Source organism: Cnephaeus nilssonii (genome assembly GCF_951640355.1).
Source record: "Cnephaeus nilssonii genome assembly, chromosome: 19".
In the NCBI taxonomy this organism is placed as follows: Eukaryota; Metazoa; Chordata; class Mammalia; order Chiroptera; family Vespertilionidae; genus Cnephaeus; species Cnephaeus nilssonii.
This window is the reverse complement of record NC_137090.1, coordinates 37689816-37701166: the sequence shown is the minus strand read 5'-3', so window position 1 is coordinate 37701166 and position 11351 is coordinate 37689816. Positions and strand designations below refer to the sequence as shown.

Sequence of the window (11351 nt, the reverse complement as noted above, 5' to 3'; positions counted from 1 at the left end):
TAGGATGTGCTGAGTGGGGACAAGTACAGGAGAATGCACTCGTGTGGACTCTCAAAACTGCCAAAGGTCTTTGGGGAACAAGTGATCCAGGATCACGGCATCACTGAACACAGGCGTGTTTGACCACATTGTTCTCCCTTCCTGTGCCTCATCTTATTTGTCTATAAAATAAAAATAACGGTATCTGCCTCACACAGATCTGAGGATTAAATTAATACGGGGAGCACTGGGAGCAATGCCTGGTGCCTGGTATGTGTCATTTTCATTTATTTCTTTCGGGTGGGGAAGGAGTGGCAAACAACCCAGTCTGCTCAGCTCAGGTAGAAAGCAGACTCGGTGGTTCTTATGTACCACATTTCACTTTGCCCGTGGAACAAAGATGTAAATGATTTCAAACAGACATGCATATACTTTAAAATACTGAGTTTATTTAAAATATCAGCACAGTAAGACTGCCACACAAATAACTTTAAGAGATCAATGATGATGACAGACGAGTCTATCAATTCAAGTGTACACATTAACTCTTCAAATTAAATCCTTTAATTTCCCTTGAAGCCTTTTTAATTCTGAGGTTATATAAGATTAATCAAGAAAACATTAACATTAAACAAAAATCAATTTTGTACAAATAAGTGGGATCAAGCAGCTTAAATTATCACCTGGAATACTTGCACTTCAGAGAAAAACCCCAGGTGACAACACTATATATGTTACAAAAAAGATTCACATTATTCCATGGGGAACATCTACATCACTCACTCTTCACATTTTTTTTCCACAAGCCTCAGGCAAAAAACTGAGGGAACCTTTTCCCAGGCAGTGGCCTTCTTTTCACACACGTTCCTTTTCTGAATTCAGAGCTTCTGAAAACACAGAAGCTTTACTCTTGGTAAAATATGACTTACGAGACATTCGAGGACCAAGCTATTATGCTTCTTACGTTTCTTCCCTTCTCTGGAGACCCAGACCCAGAGGTCTTCATGTCATTCAAATCGGTTCTCTCCTCCCACCAGGTCTCTCTGGTTTGGAAATGAGGCATGTCTGCCTCACCAGCGATGGAAGTGAGTTCCGCACCTCTGACCGGGCACTCGGATGTGCTCCGATTTCCTCTGAATCCAGAGAAAGCTCTGTGTATCAGAATATGTCAACTGATGACAAGACTCAACATGTGAGAAGCCGCTAGGAACTGCACATGGAGAAATGTGTTGACTGCTGTGACTGACAACTGGTGGCTCCTATTCTCACTGAGCTGCACAGGGCAGAGGACTGGCAGTAAACCTGACCTGGCTCGCCTCGAGTCCATAACCTGGTGGGGACAGGTGTCCTGTTGGTTGGGAAATCGCCCGGCATGGAAACGTGAGCCAGGTGAGGGGACCGGATGGTAATTGCACTTTTGTGGGTATTGATCCACCTGTGGATTCTAAAGCAACCTGAATCCCTGTATGAGATATACCGATCTGTTACTTTTCAAAACATTCTGATCACCAAACTGAGCCAGTGGGGGAATATAGCAACAGGAAAATTATACATTCAGAAAATATATTGTCATAATCAATTCACGTTTCCTGGGTACTAAACAATGTAACACATTCCACCATAAACTACCAGAACCTTTGCCATGACGATGACCTCACTGGCGTGTCCTTCCTCTCACTGGGCAGCGCCTGGGCCTGGATGGACAGCCTGGATAAAGACTGGCCGTGGCCTAACACAAAAGGTGGTGCCGCCACTCTTGCAGAGCCTTCAGGTGGCAGCCTCTAGGAATTCCGAGGTGAACACAGCTTCCGCGTAACCTTCACACGCGTCCTGAAGTTCAGCAGTCACGGACCCCAGAGCCTCGTCCACCAGCTCCTCTGAAAAGCTGAAGACAAACAACGCAGCTGAAGGCGTGCAGCCAAAGATGGGAGCCTTTCTTCACTCGGCTGGGGAACTCACCAAGTCAACTCTAAGATTTAAACGGAAATGCAGAAGGCCAAGCACAGCCAAGATACTTCTGAAGGAGAAAAACAAGGGGAGGCCTTGCTTTCCTAGATATTAAGATGATGGCACTCAGAGCCCAATTCAGGCTGGAGGGAGGGGCCTGAACCACAACCGGATGGACCTCACCCTGAGATGGGTGAAGCCGGTGGTGACCAGAAATTAAAACCAGCTGCAACCCAGCCAACCCAGATCCATGGAGAGAGATGGGGGCCTGCCTTCTCTAAGGGATGGGATGGGGCAGGACACTCTATTTGTGTTCTCTTTCTCCTTACACACTCACACTCATACACGCACACACTTTTTCCCAATCTGTTTCAGAGTAAGTTGCAGACTTGACATCCCTTAAGTGCTTCATTTATATTTCCTAAATAACCATAATTCTCTTAACCATAATTATAAAAATCACATTAACACCATTATCTAATCTTATCTACAGACCTTTTTCAAAGCCTGCCAACTGTCCAAATAATGTCCTTTAAAAGACCCTCCCCCCCTCCCCCCCCTGCCAGCCCTCAGCCCAGAATCCCATGCTGGATTTAGCGATCACGTCTCTTCATTCTCCTTTAACCTAGAACCGCTCTTCGGCCTTTGTCCTTCAGGACCTTACTTTCTACAGAGTGAAGGCCTTTTTTTGTGGAACGTCCCTCAATCTGAGTTTGTCTGATGCTTCCTCATGGGGAGTCTCGGGTGCCATGTTTTTGGAACGGAAGCCACAGCAGGGATCATGTTCCCTGAGTGCTCCTATCACCTTCTCACTGCCGAGTGAACTGTTACCCCTTGGTGACAGTGATGTCTGCCAGGTTTCTCCCTGTACAGTACTGTTTCCCCTTTGTAATTAGTAAGTATATTGGGGGAGATGCTGTGTGATTATGTAAATATCTTGCTTCTCATCCAACTTATCTGAATCAATTATTACAGGGCTGCCAACACTGAATTTCTAATTTCATCATCCCTTCTCCATTTAGTAGTTGGCATTCTACTATAATAAAAAGCTTTCCTTCTCCTTTGTTTATGTATGTATGTATGTATGTATGTATGCAAGTATTCACTCTCACTCACTCACTCATTCATTCACTCATTCGTATAGGCTTGGCCTGGTAGATTCTTATTCAGTAGTTTGTAACTCATTACCATTAACCTTTTGCACTCGGATGTCGAGTGTGACTCGACACGGTTAGCATTAAATCCCGAGTAGAATAAAGGAATCGAGAAAAAAGCGAGTGCAAAGGGTTAATATTTACTAGAGGCCTGGTGCATGAAGTTCATGCACGGGGGTGTATGTGTCCCTAAGCCCAGCCTGCACCCTCTCCAATCAGGGATCCCTTTCACAATCCAGGACTGCTGGCTCCCAACTGCTTGCCTGCCTGCCTTCCTGACTGCCCCTAACCACTTCTGCCTGCCAGCCTGATCACCCCCTAACCACTCCCCTGCCAACCTGATTGATGCATAACTGCTCCCCTGCCAGCTCGATTGCCCCTAATTGCCCTCCCCTGCCGGCCTGGTCACCCCTAACTGCCCTCCCCTGCTGGTCTGGTCCCCCCCGCCAACTGCCCTCCCCTGCAGGCCTAGTCCCCCCCAACTGCCCTCCCCTGCAGGCCTGGTCCCCCCAACTGCCCTCCCCTGCAGGACTGGGTCCCCCCAACTGCCCTTCCCTGCAGGCCTAGTCGCCCCCAACTTCCCTCCTCTGCCGGCCTGGTCACCCCTAACTGCCCTCCCCTGCTGGCCATCTTGTGGCAGCCATCTTGTGTCCACATGGAGGCAGCCATCTTTGACCACATGGGGGCAGCCATCTTGTGTGTTGGAATGATGGTCAATTTGCATATTACTCTTTTATTAGATAGGATTTTGACACTCAGAATGTCCCAGACTGGCCAGTTGGAGCCCCTTCAAGCTGGCTCCTGGGTGCTCCTGACAGGAGCAGCATTCTCTGCTCTGAACACTTCCTCTGGCACACGATGTTCCATGCTCCTCCTACATTTCCCAGCCCCAGGCCCAGAATCAGCCATTTCTCTGAGGAGCCCTGGTACCTTCTCATGGGAAATAGCATTTAGAAACAAATATCTAGTATAAGTGTGCTCACTGCTACTGGTGCCACTGCCAGACCGACTCAGACAGACAGACACACATACTCCATGTGATAGTGTGTATCTATCAAAAACTGCAAACTCGTAATTCCTCCAATCCCAGTTCACCAGCTGGTTCATTCTAGCCTTCCCCCAGAAACCTGGCTCTCATTATTCACATTATTCTCATTACTTACTTATTTGGTCAATCCTGAAATATAGAGAAGTCGTTTTAGAATCGTTAACCCATGCCACTGTGTAAAAGAAACCTACTCCCTGGAATCTAGTGTGTGCTTACAGACTTTTCATCTTTAACCAGAGGGCACAGAGTCAAAAGACCATGTTCAGAGTTCCTCAGACCAGTTCTTCTCCATCCTGCCCCCTTCAGCACGGTCTCGTTACTCACTGGACATGCAATTGGGGTCATGTTTCCATTTGTATCCAAGTCAGGGCCCCCATCACTGTTGATTTGGATGAATATATAGGAAACATCAACATAGTTCCCAGAGTCGGAATGACACAAAAAGGTAAATGCAGACAAGTGTAACTCACCCTCTCCTGTTAACCAGTCCCATCCCAGCCGTTTGCTTATTTTGATAATCTTTTGCCTTTTAATTGGCATGTTTAATTCTCTAAAATTTAATGTAATTCTGATATACAGGGTGTCCCAAAAATGTATATTCACTTTGAATTATAAAATCAGTGTTTTTTAACATGTAGTTCAATTTCAAAATTTAAAAGAATCTACAGAAATGAATCATTTTTTTGTCAACGCCTGTTTTCAAACTAATGAGCATTCTGAACCAGGCACTGCTGATAACTCAAAGCAGTGGAATCACAAACATCAAGAATCATTTCGTTTGGTATATGTGTGCCCTCAATTCATCCACTGTTGCGGGTTTTGCACCATAAAATTATCTTTTATTAATCCCCATTAAAAAAAGTCTAGCGGCACTTTAGGATAAATTTTCTTTGTTCAAAGCTTAAGTCTGGCTTCACCCATTATTTCAAATCAGTTAAATCTGAAGAGGAGTGAAAATTAAGTGAGTTACCAGCTGTTACAGTGTGTATACATTTTGGGGGGCACCCTGTATTTGCGGTTCTACTACTAAAACACTAAATATTTTCTAGTTGTCTATTTGTTCTCTATTCTTCCTTGCCCTCTTTCAGATATTGTAATTTCTCATTACAGTCTTTTCTCGTTATGAACTTATATTATTCTCTTACTGGTCACCCTAGATTACAATGAGAATCCCTGACTTAAAAGTCTAACATTAATTGCTATGCTTGCCATTTTCCCAGAAAGTGGAAGATACCTCACAACACCATCTCTCTGGCTTAGGTGCTATTGTGACTGTGTGTTCTAAATGTATGCACACACCTATGAGACAGCAGCTTATTGTTTTATACAATCAATATTCATTTACCTACACACTGACCTTTTTAGCAATTCACACCTTCCTGTATTTTTGACCTTTCATCTGTGACTATTTTGCTCTGACTAAAAAATAGCCTTGTAATGTTTCCTACTGTGAAGGTCTACCGGCAATACACTTTCTCAGCTGTGTTGGAGCCTCTCTTACCTTACTTCTTAAAATATACTTCACTGGGCTTAGAACTCCGGGTCGGGAGTTCTCCTGTTTCAGAAATTTAAGATATACTAGATCTCCCAGCTTCCATGGTCTGTTTTTCTTTCTTCCTCCAACCTTCCCTCCGAGATCTGGCATTCTGTCTCTTTATCTTTGACTTTTCAACCTTATTACGATATGCTTATGTATAGATTTACCTCTTTCTCTAGCTTGGTTCTTTTAGAGCTTCCTGTATGTATGGCCTGATGTCTTTGTGATTCTGTGTGTGTCTGATGGGACTACCGTTCGGAGCTGCTGTAGGACTGTTCTTATTAGTGTCATCTCTCTCTGCTGCCTGGTTATTCACCACCATATACCAGGCACTGTGTTTGAAAATTCTAACAGTAATTTAAGTCCTAAGATGCTGTCCTATCCATTCAGAGAAAATTTATGTTAGCTTCTGCCTGGTGCCTGGGGGGCAACAACCTGGAACCACTTTGGTACAATCTGAGGAACGAAGATCATCTGGAGCCACAGGGTCCTGAGAGGGCCTCCAGGCACCCAGGTCACCCTCATTTCAGGGTCCCCTCAAGTGAGGCAAGTACTCCCCCACCATGGCAAGGCCCAAGTCCCACCTCTGTCCTCTGACCTAGAAACGCCACCCACGTGCCCTATCCCCTAGGACTGACTCTGCAGCGCCAGACAGGGCTAACCTCCGGGTCTGCTTCTCCACGAGGCTGCCCCAGTTATGCTGCGTCACCTGGTTACCTTCTGGTGCCTTCCTGCACGTCCGCTTTATTTTTACTCTAGCGTTTCTATTAAGAGTTATCCTCAGGGGGAGAAGTGGTCCCAATTACCATGTGCGTCATCAAGTGGTCACCTTGTTTTTGTATTTGTTTTGCTTTCCATATTCCTATCGTGAATTCTTCTATATTATGAAATCATCATATTAAGAAATATCAAGCTAATCCGAATCCATTCAAGCACTTAAATCCATTAAGTAAAGTATCTGTTTTGTTCTTCTTCTTCTTTTCTTTTTTAAATATCTTTAGTGATTTCAGAGAGGAAGGGAGAAGGAGAGATAGAAACATCAACGATGAGAAAGATCGTCTGCCTTCTGCATGCTCCACTTTGGGGATTGAGCCTGCAACCTGGGCATGTGCCCTGACCTGGAATTGAACCTAACCTGGTTCATAGGTCGATGCTCAACCACTGAGCCACACCAGCCGGGTTGTTTTCTTCTTCCTTTTAACCTCTCTCACCCTGCTGCCCACTCTGGGAACCACTCCTCCTGGCGCTCTGTCCTCCTACTCCAATCTGGATTGGTTGCTTTCTATGCTCACTGAGAAGTTCTCTTGGAAATAGCTTTGGCCATTTTTCTGGAAGTTCCCTGCTGTAGTCTAAGTTTCCTAAATCCTGCCTTTCTCTTTTTCAATGTGCACCCTGTACTGGTGGCATGCACCCTCCAGTAGCTTTATGAAAAAGTGCACGGGAACTAGATTTTTTGATACTGTGCACACCTAACGTGTCTTTATTTTACCCTTATATTTAGTTGACAATTTAGCTGAGCACAGAATTGAGGCTGAATTTTGGGAGCATGCTCTAACACCTGCCAGCAGGGTTGATCCTGAAAACAAGGTGCCAGTCTCAGTTCTGGTTGTTTGAACGGGCCGTTTTAACTCTCAGGAACCTTTTATCATAATTTCCGCACACTGGGATGTTCAAATTTCCTTTGCAAAATGATGTGCCATGGTGTGTTCTGTCCTATTCATTTATTCATTTATGTATTCACTCACTCACTAACTTGCAGTGGACTAATGATTAACTCTTCCAATCTAGAGATTAACAGTCTTCTGGGAAATTTTCTTATAGTATTTATCTGAATTTTCCCATTCCCCAGTCCTCCGTTTCCCATTCTCACATTCTGAAAATCTAATTACACAGATGTTGGACACTATACAATAATTGAAAATCTGTGTGCCCTCCACCCCATTCATATCTAACAGCCCAATCCTCAAGGTGATGGAATCTGGAGGTGGAACCTTTGGAAGGTAAGTAGGTCATGAGGGTGGAGCCCTGGTGAATGGGATTAGTGCCCTTATAAAAGAGACACGAGAAAGAGGACCTCTCTCTTGGCCAAGTAAGAATACAGCAAGAGAAGGGCTGTCTGCAAAGCAGGAAGCAGGCCCTTGATCTTGGACTTCCCAGCCTCCAGAACTCTAAGGTATTAATTTTTGTTTAAGCCACTCAGCCTATGGCATTTGTTATGGCAACCAGAGCTAAGACATTGACAGAATAATCCTCTAACTTTTAAAATCTTTTCTTCCCTATTATCCATCTTTGGTGTGTTTTTTCAACTCTACTTCCTGAGAGATCTGACTTTTTCTTTGAATCCTTCTAGTGAATTTATTTCAGACATATTTTTTTATTTCTAAACTTTTGTTTTATTCTTTGAAAGTTTATCCTATCTAATAAAGAGGGAATATGCAAATTGACCACCACGCCTTAACAAGATGGCTACACCCACAGCAGAGGCAGGGATCCTGTAACACAAGATGGCTGTGCCCACAGCGGAGGCCGAGTTCCCGTAATGAGCCATAACGAGCAATCAGCAGGGACCTGAGGCTGTGTGGCGGTGGGCTGGGGCAGAGGACCTGAGGCTGCACGCCCTGCCTGGTGGGGCTTGACAGGGGACCTCAGGCTGTGCCCCATGCCCTGGCGCCAGGCTGGGGGACCTCAGGCTGCGCCCCCCGCCCGGCAGGGCTTGATGGGGGACCTCAAGCTACCCTCCCCGCCTGGCAGGGCTTGACGGGGGACCTCAAGCTGCCCTCCCCGCCTGGCAGGGCTTGACGGGGGACCTTAAGTCACGCCTCCCCCTACCCCAGCACCAGGCTGGGGGACCTCAGGCTGCACACCCCCCCCCCCCCCAGCAGGGCTTGACCGGGGGACCTCAGGCCGCACCCCCCGCCCCAGCGCCAGGCCGGGGGACCTGAGGCCATGCCGCCTACCTGTGGGGCTTGACAGGGGACCTCAAGGCGTGCCCCCTACCCTGGCCCAGGGGACCTCAGGCCGAACACCCAGCCCTGGCACCGAGCCAGGGGACCTGAGGCTGCGCTGCCTGGCTGGCTGGGCTTGACGTGACCTCAGGCTGTGCCCCCTGGCCCGGGCCAGGGGACCTCAAGAGGCCTCCCCTGGCCCGGGCCAGGTGACCTGAGGCCGCGCCCCCCACCCGGCGGGGCTTGATGGGAATGGGGCTGGCTGGGTCTGAATCTAGCCCAATGAGGGTGGGGCTGGCCGGGTCTGGGTCTCGTGCAATTTTGAGGCGCATGTGGGTGGGCGAGGACTTGACTTTGGTTCCCGTGGCGCACCCCAGACTCTGAGAGGAGGAAGATTTTCATATACACTTTACTACTTTTCTTTCATCTCTGACACTTCTATTATAGAGAAAGGGAAAATAGCAATATTAAAGTATTTCCTCTAATTAATTCCCTTTTAATGTGCATGAATTTCATGCACCGGGTCACTAGTTTTTTAATAATATTCTGTTCTGATCTGGCAGGTGTGGCTCAGTTGGCTGAGCATCGTCCCATGCATCAAAAAGTCACTGATTCTATTACCGGTCAGGGCACATGCCCAGGTTGCAGGTCTGGTCCCAGGTCAAAGTGTGTGCAGGAGGCAGCCAATCGATGTTTCTCTCTCTCTCTCTCTCTCTCTCTCTCTCTCTCTCTCTCTCTCTCTCTCTCTCTCTCCCTCCCTCCCTCCCTCCCTCTCTAAAATCAATAGAAACATATTAAAAAAATACTGTTCTTATTTCATGATGTAATAGCTCTACTCACTTCTCTGGGAATATTAATTTTCATTTGTTTTCAATGCTTTATTCTCCTTCCTGCACTGTCTGGCTTCCTCAGAGCTTTTTATGTGTAAGAGGCTGTGCATCTTTCCTGGCTTTCATCAAATGCCTGTAACTTCAAGAATGAGCGTTTGAACCAAGCCTCCTGTTTCCTGACTTAATTGCACCTATGCCTTACAAGCATCCCGTGCTTCCCACTCCTGCGTTTTACCAGGTGTGTCTGCATGAGTCAGCTTGGTTCTTGGCTTCCCCGTCATCAGGCACTTGGCTCTCCCTGATCTGCTAAGTCATTTGCTATTTGTCTAACTGCTTTATGGCTTCCAAATTTTTATTGCTATTTCTTGTTTGTTCTCATTTAAAGGTTCATGCCTTTTGTTTATTCTTTTAGTGACATACAGTTGGGTGGAGATACAGGGGATAAAGATGAATACATATGTTCAGTCTGTCTTTTTCACCCAGAAGTCTCCTGATTTGTTTTTTAAACCAGGAATCCTTAAGAGTTTGCTTTCTTCAAAAGCATCACATCACCTAAGCCTTTCCTTTCACAGCCACTCTTATTTACATCCAGTTTACATCATCTCCCTTTGATCACTCAAGCAGTGCTTTTTCTTCAGTGTAAGGAGAAATGGAGATATTACAGAAAAAAAATCTAAGATCTCCCTCACATAAGCAGCTATTAAGTGAAGTCAACTGTCTTAGGATAATTTTTCAAGATCTCTCACTTGGGAACACTCAAATCAGAAACAAAAAAGAGATTGAAACGGAGCTAGAAAATTCAGATGCACTGTCATGTAAGGGCCAAAGATTGCAGCGGAGAACATTTGTAAAGATCCAGGCATATTTTAATAGCTCTGGCCTCTACATGTTAACCTGTTATTCCTTACTAGAGGCCCAGTGCATGAAAATTCGTGCACTGGAGGGGGTCCCTCAGCCCGGCCTCTAGTCCGGAAGCCCTCAGGGGATGTCCCTCTGTGGGAGGCGACCGGGCTGATCAGGGGAAGGCACTGCCCCCATCACTCCATTGCTGCTGCTGCCTCTGGCCTCCCTCTGTGGGAGGCGACCAGGCCGATCAGGGAAAGGCACCGCCCCCATCACCCCGCTGCTGCTGCCACTGCTGGCTACTGCGGCTGCGAGGCCTGAGCCCCGGGCCTCACAGCCACCGGGGCTCACGGCTGCCTGAGCCTTGGGCCTCACAGCCACTGTGGCTTTGTCCCGATGGATGTCCGCCCTAATTAGCATATTACTCTTTTTAGTATAGATAGGCTGAAAGCTTTCCCTATAGCAACAACTATGAACGAAGCGTATCATTTATCAGGTGGTAAGAACATACATGGAAGTCTATCTTCTGTGGCTTGTTTTTGGATTTCCCAATATCCCATTAGCCTCACCATTCAAACAGGCTCTGGGAAAATAAAAGAGCAACTGCAGGACTGTGTTCACACAGAAGCAAGTGAGGTCTGCCCACTCTCCTCCCCCACAGAATACGACATCTCTACCAGACCCAAAGGCTCAGGTACCTTGAAGGGCATTGTCTATTAAAGAGAAGCTTTAGGACTTCAGTTAAACCTGAGGGACTGAACATAAGTGATTATCTCTGATCCCGCCCAGAACTCCACTAAAATAAAAGGACATAAACAAATACATCAATCTACAAGGAGAAAAAGAAACAACAGTAGATGAGAAATGTCCAAGATTTTCAGAAAGAAAAATGCACATGGAGGAATCCTAACTGACTCGGCAGGACAGAGGGAGTAGAGGAAGCTGAAAACCAGGAGTCTGTCCAGGGACATGCCAAGGGAAGCAAGCTGGTTGTCTCACAAAACAAAGACTCAGGAATCAGGAGTAAGAGTGCTGAGACCCTGCAGGTGGAGGGAGGTCTGGGTGGCA

General features: G+C 46.5%; 1 protein-coding gene across 4 annotated transcripts in view; it reads right to left on the bottom strand.

Annotated features, from left to right (window-relative positions):
* Positions 1–428: 428 nt before the first annotated feature.
* KIAA0753 overlaps positions 429–11351 on the bottom strand; it is a 65945-nt gene continuing 55022 nt past the window's right edge. For 3 of the 4 annotated variants that reach the window (XM_079796899.1, XM_079796900.1, XM_079796898.1), the window contains exon 18: positions 429–1864. In XM_079796899.1, coding sequence (XP_079653025.1) covers positions 1747–1864 — 118 coding nt within the window. In that variant the 3' untranslated portion in view covers positions 429–1746. The remainder of the gene's footprint in view (positions 1865–11351) is intronic. The other variant, XR_013815011.1, reaches the window with a different exon arrangement.